This window comes from Mustela putorius, unplaced genomic scaffold (assembly GCF_011764305.1).
Source record: "Mustela putorius furo isolate JIRA1106 unplaced genomic scaffold, ASM1176430v1.1 tig00003834_pilon_pilon_pilon, whole genome shotgun sequence".
Classification (NCBI taxonomy): Eukaryota; Metazoa; Chordata; class Mammalia; order Carnivora; family Mustelidae; genus Mustela; species Mustela putorius.
This window is the reverse complement of record NW_025421987.1, coordinates 55,642,196-55,659,063: the sequence shown is the minus strand read 5'-3', so window position 1 is coordinate 55,659,063 and position 16,868 is coordinate 55,642,196. Positions and strand designations below refer to the sequence as shown.

Below are 16,868 nucleotides of genomic sequence, written 5' to 3'. Positions count from 1 at the left end.
CATTTTTTTTTGAAAAATTGGTAAGTCAAAAAAAGTATATAGAAACAGGGGGTCCCCAAGCTCACCTCCTCTTTTTATATCATTTTGTTGAACAATTGCTGTTATCTCAAAAGTTAAAGAAAACTGAATTATAGGACACACAAAAAAATGATATAAATCAAAAATGAAATTGAAAGTATCCATATACTATTATTTGTAATATATTCGTTCCTATAGAAATACATACTGAAAATGGACTCTAGGCAGGGCACCATAGGGAGAAACCTAAGAAACATCAGGACTTTAGAGATACAACTTCAGAGTGTTCAATCTAATAATAATAAACAAAAGTAAGAGCTAAAAGGAGTACAGAATATGGTGATAATTATACAGAATGAGTGCTCAGTTAGGGTCACTATAGGGATGAAAGGCCTTCTGCTTCTCAGTGACTGGAGGGTCATCAGCTCTTCTAGCTTTAAGGTGTACTTTCAAAGAATCTAAGATACTTAAAGTTCCTAATGGATCGGTGATAAAAGTAAAATACACCAGAGGTATAAAGCTATAGGAGAGCTACACCTGCGCTCACCCGAGATCTCAGGGATACACCAGCAGGAAGAATACGCCCCCTACCTCACACTCATCCCTAGCTAGAGGAGCCAACAAAAGGCAGAGGTCTCCACTGCTGGATCCAGACAAACCTGTTGGAAAGGTCGAGCCTGGGCTTGCCTGAGGAGCCGTTGCTGCTGCTGTTGCTGCAGAAGCTTCATCTGTATCAACTGCTGCTGCGAGGTGATGGCGTGCAGCGGGGGCGGCTGCATCATGGCGCCCGAGCGCCGCTGTAGCATGTTGGACAGAGCTTGCTTGGTGTTGGTGGGGACGAAGGAGCCCGTGGGGTCCAGTCTGGAGCCACCTACAAAAGCAACCAGACAGAAGGGCTCTATAACTCGTGCTAATGCAACAGGTCTTCTCTATTTTATCAAAACGCAGAAACCTTACCTTCTAAGCCTCACTTTACAAGCAAATGGAAAATAAGGCCCCACCTCACACTATACAAATAAATATTAAAGATATGCTGAGTACTGCCTCATTCCCAAAGAATGGGGGCAGTGATGCAGGAGTGAATTATAGTATTTCAATTATTTCACAGAGGCCCCACTTTGGCTGGTAAACTGAAACGCCTGAAACAGACTCATGGGTTTTAAATTATGCAAGGCCCTGGGGAATACATTACCTGCACAGAGCGTCCTGTCTTCGTGGTGTATTTGCCAAGTGTCCTAAGCCAGGCATAGAAACCCTTTTGTCATTTTAAACAAATTTGAAGCTCATGGTATTTAAGTTTACCATGACAAAATAAAAATGCCTCTTTCCTCATAGAGGGCATGAAAATATTTTCAAAACTTGAAAGGCTTAGAAACTTCAAATACCATGACTCGAAAGACAAAACATGTTTCTAAAGGCTTGAAATCAACAGGAGACATTGATTATAGGGATGCCTGAGAAATCAAAGGAAATCCTTAACATATTAGCATACATAATTTGTTAAATGCCTTTAAGAGTTTGGGAGGAAAGATTTTCAGTATTTGTTGGCTTCAAATGAGGTGTCAATCAGTGATTTACCAGATAGTTTATATTCTTTCATGTATGTGTAAGAAATCCTCTACTTAAATTATCTCACAAAAGATGTTTTCTCTCTTTTTTTTTTTTTTTTAAAGTAAGCTGTATGGTGGGAACAAACATTTTAAAGCTGAAAACCCACATTCTTTTAAAGACTCAGAACCACAACCAGCAATGTGATTTATGAAATCATTCAGCAGCATTTGAAGAACACTGGGAAAAAAGAGGAAAGTCAATTTAAGAACATATGGCAAGGTAACTTTTGTTGAAGCAAGAACTGGAACTATACTAATCCATAAAAATTTAATGGGCTATTTTATAGGTAAAGGGGATTCTTTCTAAAGATTAGGCCATAGTCTATGTTCTTTTAATTTTCCTTTTTTATAATCTTGTAGCTTTGAGCTAACTATAGAAACAGGGTTAAGTATCCCTGAAGCATTCTGTATATTCCTACCTACTTACTTTCCTCACCTTCTCTCACTAAATGCTGAATTCTGAATACAGTATTTAATATTCTCAAACATTTCTTTATAACTTTACCATAATGGTGCGTATACATGAGAAAAAAAGAGAAACTGTGTTGGGGGGAGTATATACACACATGTGTATTGAGGGAGCATATGGCTCTGCATTTTAACTATATATGAATGAAAGCAGAGTGTACACACTCTTCAACTTCATAGGATTCATCATTTTACAAAAATCAATTCACACATAGAAAACCCCTATAAATGCTTGCTTTATTTAACATTTTTTCTTACATGTCATCGTACTTAAAACTTACCTAATACGTAAACTTCCTTAACTTATAAATACCTTTTATAGTATTTTAGGGAAAGAAAACATAGGTCTTTATAAAATACTTAGCCTTTAATTCATACTGAATTGGTGTTTAAAAATGCTACAGAATTCACAAGAACTTTGGAACTGAAAAGAGAAAGTCAAATGAGAAAATGATGGTGTATTATTTTCCACACTTATCATTGATTGTCTAGTTTACTCTTTTATAGTCTGCATTCACTCATTCAGCAACCTGTTTTTAAGAGCTTACTAAAAGCCAGATGTTGCTCTAAGTTCTGAGGATACTATAGTGAACAAAACAGAAAACATACCTGCCCCAACAGAGTATTGTGGGAAAGCTGGGTAATAAATCAGTTAAGTAAGTTAAATACATAGCATATAACCAAGTGCTGATCTATGGAGAAATAGAAAGGAGAGGGGAACAGGGTGTAGGGAAGGGGTGTGGCTTACCATTTATAAAAGAGGGTGGTCAATAGAAGCCCACTGAGAAAATGGCATCTGACCAAGCCCTAAGGAGGGAGGCAATGAGCCATGGAAAATATCTAAGTGTGAGCACTCCAGGCAAGGGGGGTGGCGGGCAGCAGATGCAAATGCCCTGAGGTAGGAATATGTTAAGATCATTTGCTGAATTAGGGGTAGGCCATCATCTGTGTGCTACATTTTTTAAATTACCATACAAGACCAGTGCTCTAACCCCTGAGCTATGGAGCCTAAAATTTACTTTAAATTATACACATACACAGTATATGTGTGTGCATGTATAATATAACCCTTATTCCAGCAATCAAAGATGAATGAACACTTTTATTCATTTTGTGTACTGTAATACCCTATCACCCAAAACAGAGTCTGGAACATTATGAAGTTCAAAGCATTTTGTTGAATAAATAATTGAATCACCTACTCTATGAGGACATATATTAAAGTATCTCTTGTACAGATAACCAAGCTAAGGCACAGAGAGATTAAGACCTGGTCAAGATTACACAGCAGGGAGTGGTTGAGCCAGTCCTGAACCTAGAACTCTAACTTCCAGACCAGTCCTCTCAACCTCTAATAGATGACAAAATATGGATTCTCCCCTGCTGTAAGCCAAGAATCAAACAATGTCTTTCCTAGGCCTCAAGATGTCATACTCAAATTACAATAAAAATCCCAACATACAGACTAAGATCTCAAAATACACCATTTGTTGAACAAGCAAACTGTCATTTAGAAAAAAAAAAATAAATAAATTCATTTCTAAGAGATTTTTATTTAGGAAATGTTCATTCCAGATATAAAGCCTACTTGGGCTTGAAAGGAAGCAATACTAAAATCAGGGGCATTTACTACAGATGCAGTAGTTTTCCTTCTTTGATATCTCAATCTATGTGAATCAAATTTCTGAGATACTTCACAGTATAAACAATTTACAATTTAAAACACAAGAAAATGAAGATACTGGGCAATACCGTCTAATTTTTAAAAACACCCATAAGAACTATATCTGATAAAAACACAAATTTCACAACATACAACTTTTGTCAACTTTATATCTGACAGTGCAAATTTTCATCAGTGGCTAATTTCCTTCTAACATCGAATGAAATCTCCCAACTCAGAACATAACCTAGCAACTAAAACCGTACTGTAACATTTGAGAAACACTCCCAACACACATACTAAATTACTCTATATGCCAGGCATTAATTGATTCTTACAATTAGAATATGATATCTATGTGACAATCAAAAATAGATTAAAAGACATATTAAAAAACCCTAATTTTAGAAGAAAAAAAAAATTTCAAGTGGAAAGGATTACAGGAATGTCAACTGAGAACTCAGCTCTTGCAATTCCCACGCTTTGTGATGATTTCAGGTTAAAAGTAAAGAAAACGCCAACCTGTGATGATTTCAGGTTAAAATTAAAGAAAACGCCAAGCTCATCTCAGAGTGACCCGACCTCACTCTCTCTTCACATACCTGGAGTAAGAGATTGATTCTGAAGGAAAAAACTCGGCTGCTGGGGCTGACCCATGAGGTTGTAGCCCCACAAGGTGGACTGTGGATGGTGCAACATCTGGGAGGAAATGGGTGAGTAGTTAGGAGGCACTCGGTATATGTTGCTCTGTGGATACTCCTTCAACATAAAGTTAAAAAAAAAAAGTTATTTAATTTCACAAACTATATAGATAATGAATGCAAGTTCATCGTATCACATTACTTGAGCCAGTGCCTGTTCCGGTGGATAGGGCTGTTTTTATAGAGGGGAAGTTGGAAGGCAAGAGTGTCAGCGTGTTCTCTGCCTAACACTCATTTGAGTAAAAACTTTTGACTCCGGAAACACTTGACTTACGAAGTGGAGGGAAAATAAAAGTTTGTTTATAAAATACTAAAAGCACATCAACACTGACCACTGCCTACAACTGAAACCACACCTTCAGATGCTGAGTTTCTGGAGATCATTTCATCTTGGGTCACCTTAGGAAGCCTTGCTGGTATGTTGGGTCTAGATGAGAATGAAGCCAGAAAGACCCACAATACTTCAGGACCAGTCCCTGGCCTAGACAATTATTTTATTGCCAGTTTTCAAGGCAGCAATTTAAAGACATAGACTCTCCACCATCTGCCTGTACCCCGGTCTCCCCACCCAGATTTTGTCTTCCTTCTAAGAGATACGAAGTCTTTAAGGTTCACATCCAGGTGTCTCAATTTCCCTGCCACCCCTCAGCCCCCTTCTCTTAGTCTAGCCCTAAAGGATAAAGGAAAAACAAATCCTTGGATCTCTGAAATATAACCCGCTGGGTAGGGGCAGTTTCAGAAGTAGTATGGGAGGAAGGGACATTACCAGGACACACTCAGGAAGTAAGAGAGGTTTAAGGACTTTTGTATCTGAAAAAAACAGAAATCTATCCATGTGGACTGATGAGCTAGGAGAGTCCAGATTTTAGGAAGCGGCAGTCTGGATCTTTTTGAGCACCTCTTCCAGACAAAGAAATATTGGCAGGAAGACTACATGAAAAGAGGGTACTGCCATTCAAGTAGCATCTAAAAGTGATGGTGGTCTTCTCTAGAAAAATATTAATCACCAAGATATCAGCTAGGAAAATAGAAGTTTTGGTTCTGACTTAGGTAAATTAGAATAATTAGACATGACATCTGAATATGACATCATGAAATATTCAGAACAAATCTGAATATTTCTTCCATTGTACAAGAATATCCATGAATTTTATACAAAATCTCAAGTATTTTTCCAGGTGAATTTAAATATAAAGACATTTTTATACATTAATTCTATAAATGCTATGAAATTATTTCCAAATTACCATCTCATACATTTCTGTTGTTTTTAAGAGCATGTGGTTATAGGTAGGTAAGGTTAATAGGGAAAAAAAGAAATGGAACTTTTTAAAAATTGTGTTAATTCTTTATAAATTCTAAAAGTATGTTAAAGAATACACACACACACACACACACACACACACACACACACACAGGATAGTAAGATGGAATGCTAAAATACGAAATCTCAGAAACATCCTACTGTATTTATTAGATGACATGTTAGCTAGGGAAATGCAAATAGTTTTTCACATTAATTTACTACAGGTGTCAGCTGCTCAAAATATGATAAATATTTTAAACATGAGATAATACAAATATGTAAGAAGATGAGATTTTTAGGGATCTAAGAAATTCAAGTTTCAAATGTGAGGAATTATGAGGCACTGAAATATTATATTAATTAAAGATTATTCATAAGAGAAGCCTAAAATTAAAGTAATGAACAGTGGAGGAGGGAAAATCAGAAGCTATAATCCTGTTGTCAGTGACAAGTCACTGTTCATTTGCCATTCTATTAATTAAGACAGAGCCTTGGTAGGATTACAACTATTACGATAAGGCTTCTAATGCTTTTCCTGTTGCTAGGGACAGACTCTGGGCATGATTAAATCTCCCACTAGGTGTTAGTGAGCCAAAGGCCTCCTGACTTCCCTTACTCACATCAACTCTTGAGCTTGATTTCGTCTTGCGCTTCCTTCCCTTTGTCTTCTTCTCCTCGTCTGTTGTGGTTTTTCCCTGATCTGACAGCTCAGCTGATTTCCTCTCCGGCTCCTGAGAGACAGGAGATGTGGGCTCTTCCTCTTCCTCCTCGGGAGGCAGGGGCAGCGGCTCGAGGTAGTAACTTCGGGGCTTGGGCATAGGGTGTGTGTGATACAGCAGCAGGTGATGCTGTTCCTCGTACTTGATCACCTTTCGGTCCACTCGGACAGTCCCGAACCAGGCCCAGGAGAGAGGCGCTGGGTTCTTCTGACCCTCAAACAAATCCCAGGGGGACACCTTCTGCTTTGTAGAGACCTGGAGACCCTGTGGTTGAGATAATGCTCTGTGAGCTCACGTTCAGATCTTTTCCTAACTCAGAGGCAAGCTTGCTTAGGACATGGATACAAAGAACTTTCTGGCTGGTGGGGAGAGCGCCCTAGCATGCAGCAGACAGGTAAATGCACCAGCTCAGGGTTACCCAGCTAGATCACTGGAGAGCCACAGCAAGAATTCCATCCCTGAAGTTCAATTCTGCATTTCTTTAAGCCACATGATATTCTGTTCAGGCTGCAACACCAGGTGGTCCAATATACTTTACTATAATTAGGTATTTTTCATTTAGGGTTTTTATTGCTTTGTTTTGCTTTTAGGAAAAAAAAACACTTTTTGGAAAGTACTGCAATGTTGACCTTTATTAAATTATCATAAATTATAACCCCTTGGATCCTAGTTTGTTGTTGTTGTTGTTGTTGTTGTTTTTGAGATAAAACAAAACTTCAGAGTCAAGTTACAATCAACCTCTAATTGGACTCAAATTAGTTTCAGTCCAAACATGTTTGGCCTTGATTCAGTATAGGAATCTTTCACATACTTAATAAGCCAGTTTCTGAATAGTTAAGGAATACTACTACAGAAGTAACTCATACCAACAGGTGCAAATAAAGTCCTTTAATTCAAGCTTCTCTCCACCAAGTTTAGAAGAGGAAATGCTACTCTGTTTCTGAAAATAAAAGTTTCCTATTTTTAACATTAACTCGTGATGTCTCTTGGTACTTTCCTGGGCATACCAACTTGAAGAAAATATTTTTCCTCAGAATGACCCCAAAAACAACTAACCAGACATTCCATAAGATATGAATGCTCCTGTTCTTATCAACATAAGTCTTCCATTGATGGATTAATCCAAAATCAAGGTTCATTTACCATGATAAATTGACTTGTTTCCTAATACTGCCTTGAGCTTGGACTTCTTTCCTGAGTGCAAAGACCAAATACCCAAATGGTTTTTAGATGTCTCACCACTAGAGAGCCAAATGAATCTACAAACTCAACCAGCCCATAACACTAGCTTTTTCTGTCTCCACACTGGTAAGAGTACTTGGGTTACTCTGAATTAATGCAGCATTGCATTTCTCCCAAGAGTCTCCTTCTTTTTTTACCTTTGCGAAAACTCTTCCATGGACCTGAATTATATTCTTCCTTACTTCCCAGCTAACTCTTAATCCTTCAAAATAATTCAAGTGTCAGTTTTGTGGGGGACCCTATTCTGACTATCTACTCCTTACCTGAGGGTGGGTGACAGCAATTTCTCAGGGCCCCCTGACACTCTGTACCATGACACACAAATCTCACCACACTGTGATTGTCTACTTCTGCTTAAAGGTAAGAGCTCTGTCTTTCATCTCTGTGGTTGCTCCATGTTCACTATAAGAACAACCACTCTTCTCATATTTAAGGGAAACTTGTTTAATATCCTATATAAAACAGGTGTTCAATGAAATATCGTTTAACTGAGGAGAAAATTAAGTACCATCGCCCTAAAAATATTTTTTACTCAAAATAGCTTACTACATGAAGAATTTAACAATCAAAATTTTCTCATCTAAACGTATTATTGTCAACTCTGAAGTAAAATCACACCTGGTCTTTGTCTTCTTTTATTTTTACAATACATTTAAAAAAATATTTATTTGAGAGAGAGCACTCTGCTAAGCAGAGAGTTAGGGACTGGGCTCTATTCCAGGACCCCCAGGACCCTCAGGACCCCGAGATCACGACTGACGTGAAGGCAGATGCTTAACCAACTGGTCCAGCCAGGTGCCCCTTAACAATACATTTTTACTTAGTTTTCCTTCAGCAGGTTTCACAAATTCACTTAAGTTAAGTTCATGTACAGCACTAAATGAATATCTATACAATAATGCCAATAACCAAAGCATATAAATGACAAGACTATGCTTAAAAAAAATAAATCAAGAAACTGTAAAATTGAGGCATTTCCTATACCCTATAGGAAGACAAGAAAATATATACAAGAAACAAACATTTACTCTTGCCTGTTTTTTATCTATAGAGTCGAATCCAGCAATTTTGTTTCCCTTTGTGTCAATCAAGGAACCCATAGGTTCACAAGTGATGACATCACATGTCTGTTTTGGCAAAGGTAGCAACTGTCGAACTTTGTCAATACTTTCTGATCTCTTGTCTCCTAGCTCTTTCTAAAAACAAACAAACAAACAAACAAAACAAAAAGAGATAGAGAAGTGGGACAGAAATTACAACGAAGGCAAAAGTTAGTGAGAAGGAAGTTTCTCTATGAAACATTTCCTTTTTTGTAGCCAGAATGTTCCTTAACCTCGAACATGGTCTATGATGCTGCTTTCAATTAGAGTAGTGAGTATGTTTCATTTCTTCTATTTAAGTAGAAAATAGAACACATACAGTGGGACCCTGGTTACACAACAAGTATCGCAGTGCTGAAATGACAAAAATCCCGTGTAGTAGTTGCCAGCAGAAGGCAGAGGCTGCAGCACAGAACACGTTCTCAAATCCAGGGTCAGACCTCAAGGTAATCATTGGTTATTTTATTGCTATGGTCGTCAGACATATTGATCTTTTTTCTTTTCTGCATCATTTGTTTACAGTTTACTTCAAAGATTCAACTACTGGTTTTTCAAATGAATTGGGTTTAGAAATATCAATGTAAATGGTTACTTTTCAATTATACGAGCCAGTCCAAGCATGGATTTATCCTAAATCCAATGTGGGCATCTTTGTTATACATTTGATAACAGATTTCTAGAGTTCCTTGAAAGTTAAATATTTTGTGAATATCATTTTTTAAAGAAGTATCTTCAAGCTATACGCTTATAACTTTTGAGTACTAGTAAGCTGAGATAAGGCAAATAGCAAAATAACCGTATAACATCTAACTTAACACAGTAAATTAAGGTAAAATGCAGTAATAAAACAATGCATAAACTACTTGAGATCATAATATATAAGCGGTCACAAACTTACTTTCAGTTTCTTTACTAAATTCATGTATGCACGTTTGTTCTCTTCAGATCCTCCTGGGGATGCATTTGATAGGTCTGAGGCTAAAGTTCCATTGATTAAAACACCCAGCATGTCAAGAACTGTTGTGAATAATTCACTAAGAGGGGGAAAAAAATAATTTATTTTCACCTTAGAGCAAAACCAAGATACCCTTAACTAAAAATCATTTTTATTTAAGGCACTGAACTTTGATGGTAACTAAGAGAGTAAGAGGTGATTTGTAGTCGGCCCATCAAAGCTTCTACTAGGCATGTATGCGGCGTGCTAAATGTGAAGTAAGAACATACTTGTTAGTGTGCATGTCAACAGTTCCAGAAGTAATGATCTGGAGGAGGAGGAGGGCCCAATCTGTCGTCCATTGGGTGCTCCTCTGCACAGTGTCAAACATTCCGCCCACCTGGCATGAGAAAAAATACAATAAAAATCTATTACAATGAAAATACCATCCCCATCACTTTATGTAGCCAATTTTGATTTGTTAAAAAAACAAAAAGACAGACAGAAAACAATAACAAGACTCTAATTTATGGGTTATCATACCTTCTCTCTTACCTAGCTACCTATTTGTCACTGTTTTTTGGTTCCTTCAGCACAGGTATTTGGTCCTTCAAAAAAAGGGGGTGGGATAGGAGGAGAAGAGGGACCTGAGTGTGGGCACAACATCAATATGAATTAAATAATAGGAAAATTAACTTTCTTTTGTCCTAATCTTTCATAACACCCAGTTTTACCATATAACTTTAGTCCAATCTGAAGAGATCAAAACCAGGTGAGTTGATTATCTGTGACTTTGTGTTATTCAATTACTACTGCATCTAAGCCTGTTATCATACTAACACTTGGAAATATCCAGTAACACAGACGACTGAGGAGCAGGAGACTCGTGTATGGGAATTAAGTTAACGACAATTGCCAAATAACAGGCAAGTCCTCCTCCTCCAGAGTAGACTTCACTAAGACTTGTTCAATGGGAAAAGAAAAATTCAAAGAAATGTGCAATGTGTGAGAAATTTTCAATGTTTGTATAGCCTCCCTGTCCAATTTGTTTTAATGACCAATCTGATGGAGAGTCTGACAAATTTTGACTTATGGCACATTTTTATATATAGGTTTTTAAATGAGTATAATAAAAGCTAATTCATCTCAAAACAGTAACCTTCTCAGACCTACTCTTAGCACAAACTGAAAAGAACGAGAGGTTCCCTGGGGTGGGAGGTACAGAAAGCAAACCGATGCCCCAAATTCCTACACCCTCTAGAAGTTAGACCAGACACGAAAGTCAGCACCAAGGAGGACAGACACGTGAGAGACAGGGGAGTTGTCAAAGCAAAGAGTGGAAGGCCTCATACCTTGTAACGAAGGGGATGACCAGAGAAGAAGTGGAGACCTAGAGGTTATTTTCACATTTAGGCTAAGTGTAATGCAGAGAAAGAACTAGGAATGCCCCTTACCAAATTTAGGCGAAGTTGCAATGCTTCATGCATCATCTGCCGTGCTTTTATGTCGTCCTGGTATCGTTCTTCTCTCCAATTACTCAAAATCTAAACCAGCAAATAAATGGGAGAACCCAAAACTTATTTTCCCTATTAAAATAGATTGTTTTTCTTACATTTAAAGTTACACTGAGCTTCCTACTGACAGTCAAAAATAACTTCTTCCTTTAACGAATAACAAAGCAAAATTTTAGCTTTCTTCCTTCCTTCCACACAGACAGAAATCTGGCTATTTCTGGCTGGTTGCCTTTCTAGGTGGAAGAAGAAAATATTCATCTATTTACAATCCCTTTAAATAAGTGTTAAAGAAAATGCTTTAAAGGAAGATGAAGTTAAGATTAACAAACAAAAAAGATTATTTTTTCAATATGTTATTTCACTGGTCTTACTAAGATAAATACCGAACAAACAGAATTACATCTTATATCAGTTCTGTGTTACATTTCTAGGGACCTCCTATGAACCCTAGCAAATGTATGATTTTGATGTTTTATTGAAGGGGGGACTTGCTGTCTTCCATGTCTCTCTTCATTGATAAAGAAGTGAGTACTATTTTGAAAAATATGACAACTTTGACATCAGTCAAGTGATGTATTGTTCTACAAAGTGAGTGCTTTCACTGATTCAGACTAATGTTAGAAAAGGGAAGGTCTGCTTAGGAAAAGCAAACCACAAGTGGGCAACACCCTAGAATCAGATGACGAGGGCAAATTCCCTCTCCTTCTGCCATGCTCTGAAATATGGTAACAACTGAGAATCATCTTATTAGTTAAAATGAGTCACATGTGGAAGTAAGCTGCCCAGCAGATGAGCTGTAAGTATATATGGCATGATGGGAGGACAGCATTTCTCCAATCTCATCAATATAGAGTCCTCTCCCAAGTCAGACGTGAGGGTCCAAGACAGTAGACACAAACCTATATCACAGCTTTCATTCTATCAGCAGGAAAAATAAAAATAACAAGCTGCATGAACCAGAGCAAGGAAACACCTAATGACCATGGTCCAATTTTTGGAAAGTAATCAAAGAGGGCTTCCATGAGGAGGTGACACCTGAGACCACAGTTGATGAAATGAGGAAGCAATCCTCCTATTATCTAGGAAGAAAGCGTTCCATGTGAAAGGAAAAAGAGATATAAAGGCGTTGCAACGAGAATCTGCTTTCCAAGTTCAAAAGATAGCGGGGAGCCTGGTGGCTCAGTCAGTTAAGTGTCTAGCTCTTGATCTCAGTTGAGGTCATGATCTCAGGGTCGTGGGGTAGAGGCCCACCTTCGGCTCCATGCTCGGTGAGGAGTCCGCTTCTCTCCCTCTTTCCGTCCCTTTGCCTTCCCCCCAACCATGCCTGCTTGTTCTCTAAAACAAATTAATTTTTAAAACATAGCAATGGGGTCAGTGTGAAAAGTGGAGTGAGCAAGGTATGACTAGTAGGAAACAAGGCAGAAGTGGGAGCCAGGGCAAAATCATGCAGGCCTCAATAAGCCCAGACTTTGACTTTTTATTCTAGACATAGTAAGAAACACTGGAGTATCTTGGGCACCAGAGTAACCGCTGATTTACATTTTAGAAATGCAGTGCAAAGGACAGATCTCTTAGATCTTAAAGGCGAGAGACGATGAGAGGCCCAAATGAGCTAAGTATCCTTGTTCACATTCATCTAGTATCATCTACGAGAAAGACAAGATGTCATAGAAACAGAGGGCCACATGAGGGCTCCATTTGGCTCTGTAGCAGGATAAAACATTCTACATGACCAATCTACCTACTTTGCTCAATTCCACACTTTCCAATTTCTGGTTTCATCACGCCACTTCCTTGGAGTACACAGAATGCAAATCCCCCAAAGAGTGACCAAAAGAACTGTGGTTGGTAGGAAGCCAAAATTTAAATTCTTTGTACACGAATCAATATGCCTTCTGATTTTGAAATTAGCACTCAAGCTGAGACCTTCCAGATAGGTGGGGGCTGAGCTGGAGAAGCTGGAGAGAGGTTTCTCTGTCTTAACACCATACATGCAACACACATTGCTCCAGGTCCTCTCCCACAACACAGGGTCAGGAGAGGAGCAGATGTGAAAGTTGCATGCAATGTACAAAATGTTATTTTTATAGGACACAGACATTTATTCCATGCATAATTACTCTTACAAAACTGTGAATCTTGTGATGCCTAGAACACCAGGTAGGAGAACAGGGCATGGATTGTGTCTCCCTGCATCTAACCAAAATATGCGGTTATCTTATTAATTTAATCTCAGTATTTGAAAGGAAAAAAAAAAAAAAAAGAATGCCATTAAAAAAATACTTGCCTGCCTTAATAGTCTAGTATACTTTACCTGATTAACTTGATTCTGAAGAGATGTTAAGAGGCCTTCCCGTTGTTCATCTTGTCCCTTAAGGCAGGTAAGGACCAGTGAAAGGAAAGGTTGTTGACTCAAAAGAGACATACTACAAAGGAAGTAGTAACAGCAGATTTAGTTAGAAAGGATGGGTTACTTCCTGTGCAACATAGATCTCCTGCCCTTTGGTTATTGGCCCTTATTTATTTTACTATTAGCAAAGGGAAAGGAGTAGTAAATAGCCAAAGCCTACCGGAAAAGTTAAATCATAGCTCTACTAACGAGATTAAAAGCCACTGTGATGCTTCTAAATAATTTAATATGCTCTCTTATCCTTGAAGGCATACCCAAACTAGCATAAATTCATACTGCAGGAGCGTGTTGGGGGAGTGCAGTGAGAAGAGTGTTTCTATTTCATAGAATTTGAAAGACACACATCAGCAGGAATAGGACATTATACACAGAACAAAATGAAAAATTTTTAAATTTGTCACACCAAGCTATTGTCAAAGAGTCAAGGAATCAGGCCTGTATGATTCTTGTGCTTGTGTTACTTTGTAGCAAGTTTCTTAAGACCAAACAGGGTAGGTACTGATAGAAGTAAGATCAGCACACTTAAGTCCTGAGGACCCAAAGGCAGTAAGCTTATTAGTGACCCACCATATCTCAAAGCCTCATCGTAAGAGGTGTGAAGGCATCTGAATTTAAAAAAAAAAAATCTATTATCGGTTGTCATTTTATTAGCATTTCTTCAATTATTGGATACAAATCATACTGACAAACTAAATGCTATGTTGGAAAAAAAATTCTTAGAAGGAGATCGAGACCCAATTATTTCAATGTGTGTCCTCCCTCTACCAGCAGAGCTGGGAGAAACTGACTTGGGACAAGTCATCCTCAAACTTTGCAATACCATCTGTACTGCTGTGGGGATAATGTACATACAATGTACACGCAACCATGCATTAGAAATTAGATTTCAGAATTAAAACTGAGTCATCTGGTGGATTGACTGACCTTTGCAAAGGTGATGCCAAACAACCAGGTAACAAACAAAATACATGTAAATCTAGGTCGTTACCAAGATGCACTTCAGTTAAAGAGCATGGTCTCAGGAACCAGATGACCTGGGTTTAAACTCCAGTTTTACAACCCCTTAGCAGTGTGTCCGTACCAAATTAACTTTTTGGTGCTTCCCTTCCTTCAACTTAAGAAAGATATAACGACAGCACCAACAACACATGACTGCTATGAGAATTTAAAAGTTCACATATGTATGCAATGAGTTTTATACAATGGCATTTCATAAGGGCTCAAATAAATTGTAGCTACTAAAATATTATTAAAATATTATTCGTGGGGCACCTGGGTGGCTCAGTGGGTTAAGCCACTGCCTTCGGCTCAGGTCATGATCTCAGGGTCCTGGGATCGAGTCTCACAACGGGCTCTCTGCTCAGCAGGGGACCTGCTTCCCTCTCTCTCTCTCTCTCTCTGACTGCCTCTCCATCTACTTGTGATCTCTATCAAATAAATAAATAAAATCTTTAAAAAAAATAAAATATTATTCATTAGGGGATATGAACTATACATGTTCAGAGTTTTTTTGTTTTTTGGGGTTTTTTTAATGGAAGAAATCTTCATTATTTCCCTTTACTCCTGAGATGCTAAATTCATATTTTCACATTAGAAAGCAGGTCTATTCTTTCTCAAAACCAGAGTCAGTTTGCAAATTTAATTATTTGGAACCTTTTCTAGGGCCTAAAATAAATGAAGAAAAGATTAAATTTAGTGGTTGGTATATTTTAGTATTTAGTCTAGAACAAGAGCCCTAAGTGTTACAAATATTATCTTAGTGTCCAACAGGACAAAATGATATAATTCTATGTATTTTAAACATAGATAATTAAAAGAATAAAAAGTAATTAAATGGAGACTATAGAGACTAAGTGGATATCCAGATTTGATTCAACAGGTCTGAAGTGAGGCTAAGAAGTTGGTGTCCTTAATGGCTCAGCAGTAATTTGGGTACATGGGCAGAACGAACTGGTGTACTAATTATTTTTTACCTGGAACTTTCTAGGATCAGAGCGTTACCTAACAGAGTATTGCCATTTCCATTTAAAAACAATTTCAGTGCATTCTGGGTATAGTGACCATATATGTCTGCAAAATGTTACTTCTCAGTCATTCCTTAAGCCCTCACACAAAGAAACACCTTGCAGCCATACCTTTTCTGTTTTTGTCTGTCTCTTTCCTTTTTTGAAGAGGAGCCCAAGTGCTGTCCCTTCTCCAGCTCCTCTCCGGCAGCTTTTAGTACCCGTCCTTGCACAGAGGTCGGCAGCCGGGCAATTAGGGGGGCCACCAGCCACACACCCCTGCGTTCAGAGGAACTAAAATCAGAAATAGGTGTTATACCCAAGGAGGTGTTCTTTTCCTCTGCTCTCACAGTTGTAACAGAAACTCCAGGGCAAAACTTTGATGAATAAGAAACAACAATTATCACAAAGCTTCCCTTTTATCTCTGTACCAAATATCAGATACTTGAACATACTTTTCCACTCTCACTATGTAAAGCAAATATTAGATACTTAAACATACTTTTCCACTCTCACTATGTAAAGTATCAGATACTTGAACATACTTTTCCACTCTCACTATGTAAAGCAAATATTAGATACTTGAACATACTTTTCCACTCTCACTATGTAAAGCAATAAAATGTGGGGTTCTGGGAGAACACTGTCACTAAGGTTTTTAAATCTGTGCAAGTCTTCTATGATTCTAGCTCTCTGATTAGCAATAGTCCTTTTGCACAATAAACAACACACTTTACTGTCATGGTTAAGATATGAAATGTTCTGATGATGTTTAAGCATATTAATAACCAATTTTTGAGGTTTTAAAATTCACTAGTTATAATTTAAACCCAAATGATGAAATACAAATCAACCTGCTTATCACGATTATTATTTGTGCAACACTGCCAATTAATAAAAATGGGAAAATGAATGTTTCCTATATAATGAATTCTATGGAACAGAGTAGCCATAAGGAGAAAATAAAGAAATCAATCCCTTCTGCGCGTCATATGTAGTTCCAAGGAGTCTGGACGTGTTAAACACTGAGACATGATCCATCACCATGCCCTTTAAAAAATTATTAAATAATGATAAATGACACAAATAATTTCACATTCCTGCACCTTTATGAAAAGTAACTGCATCATGCAAATAAAAACATACCATTACATGTGAAAAAGTAATCACAGTCCAATCG

At 37.8% G+C, this 16,868-nt stretch overlaps 2 protein-coding genes across 9 annotated transcripts in view; one reads left to right on the top strand and one right to left on the bottom strand.

Annotated features, from left to right (window-relative positions):
• The window catches only part of MED12L (mediator complex subunit 12L), a 324,346-nt gene that overhangs the window by 33,140 nt on the left and 274,338 nt on the right, over positions 1–16,868 (bottom strand). For 4 of the 8 annotated variants that reach the window (XM_045088517.1, XM_045088516.1, XM_045088518.1 and 1 more), the window contains 9 exons: positions 15,821–15,982; positions 13,590–13,701; positions 11,216–11,305; positions 10,052–10,161; positions 9,726–9,861; positions 8,756–8,923; positions 6,387–6,749; positions 4,362–4,518; positions 678–889 (listed from right to left, as the gene is read on the bottom strand). In XM_045088517.1, the coding sequence (XP_044944452.1) occupies positions 678–889; positions 4,362–4,518; positions 6,387–6,749; positions 8,756–8,923; positions 9,726–9,861; positions 10,052–10,161; positions 11,216–11,305; positions 13,590–13,701; positions 15,821–15,982 (1,510 nt within the window). The remainder of the gene's footprint in view (positions 1–677; positions 890–4,361; positions 4,519–6,386; positions 6,750–8,755; positions 8,924–9,725; positions 9,862–10,051; positions 10,162–11,215; positions 11,306–13,589; positions 13,702–15,820; positions 15,983–16,868) is intronic. The other 4 variants (XM_045088519.1, XM_045088520.1, XM_045088522.1 and 1 more) reach the window with 2 other exon arrangements.
• P2RY12 (purinergic receptor P2Y12) overlaps positions 9,164–16,868 on the top strand; it is a 43,686-nt gene continuing 35,981 nt past the window's right edge. Inside the window, exon 1 of the mRNA XM_004755550.3 lies at positions 9,164–9,273. The gene's annotated coding sequence lies outside the window, so the exon portion shown is untranslated. The remainder of the gene's footprint in view (positions 9,274–16,868) is intronic.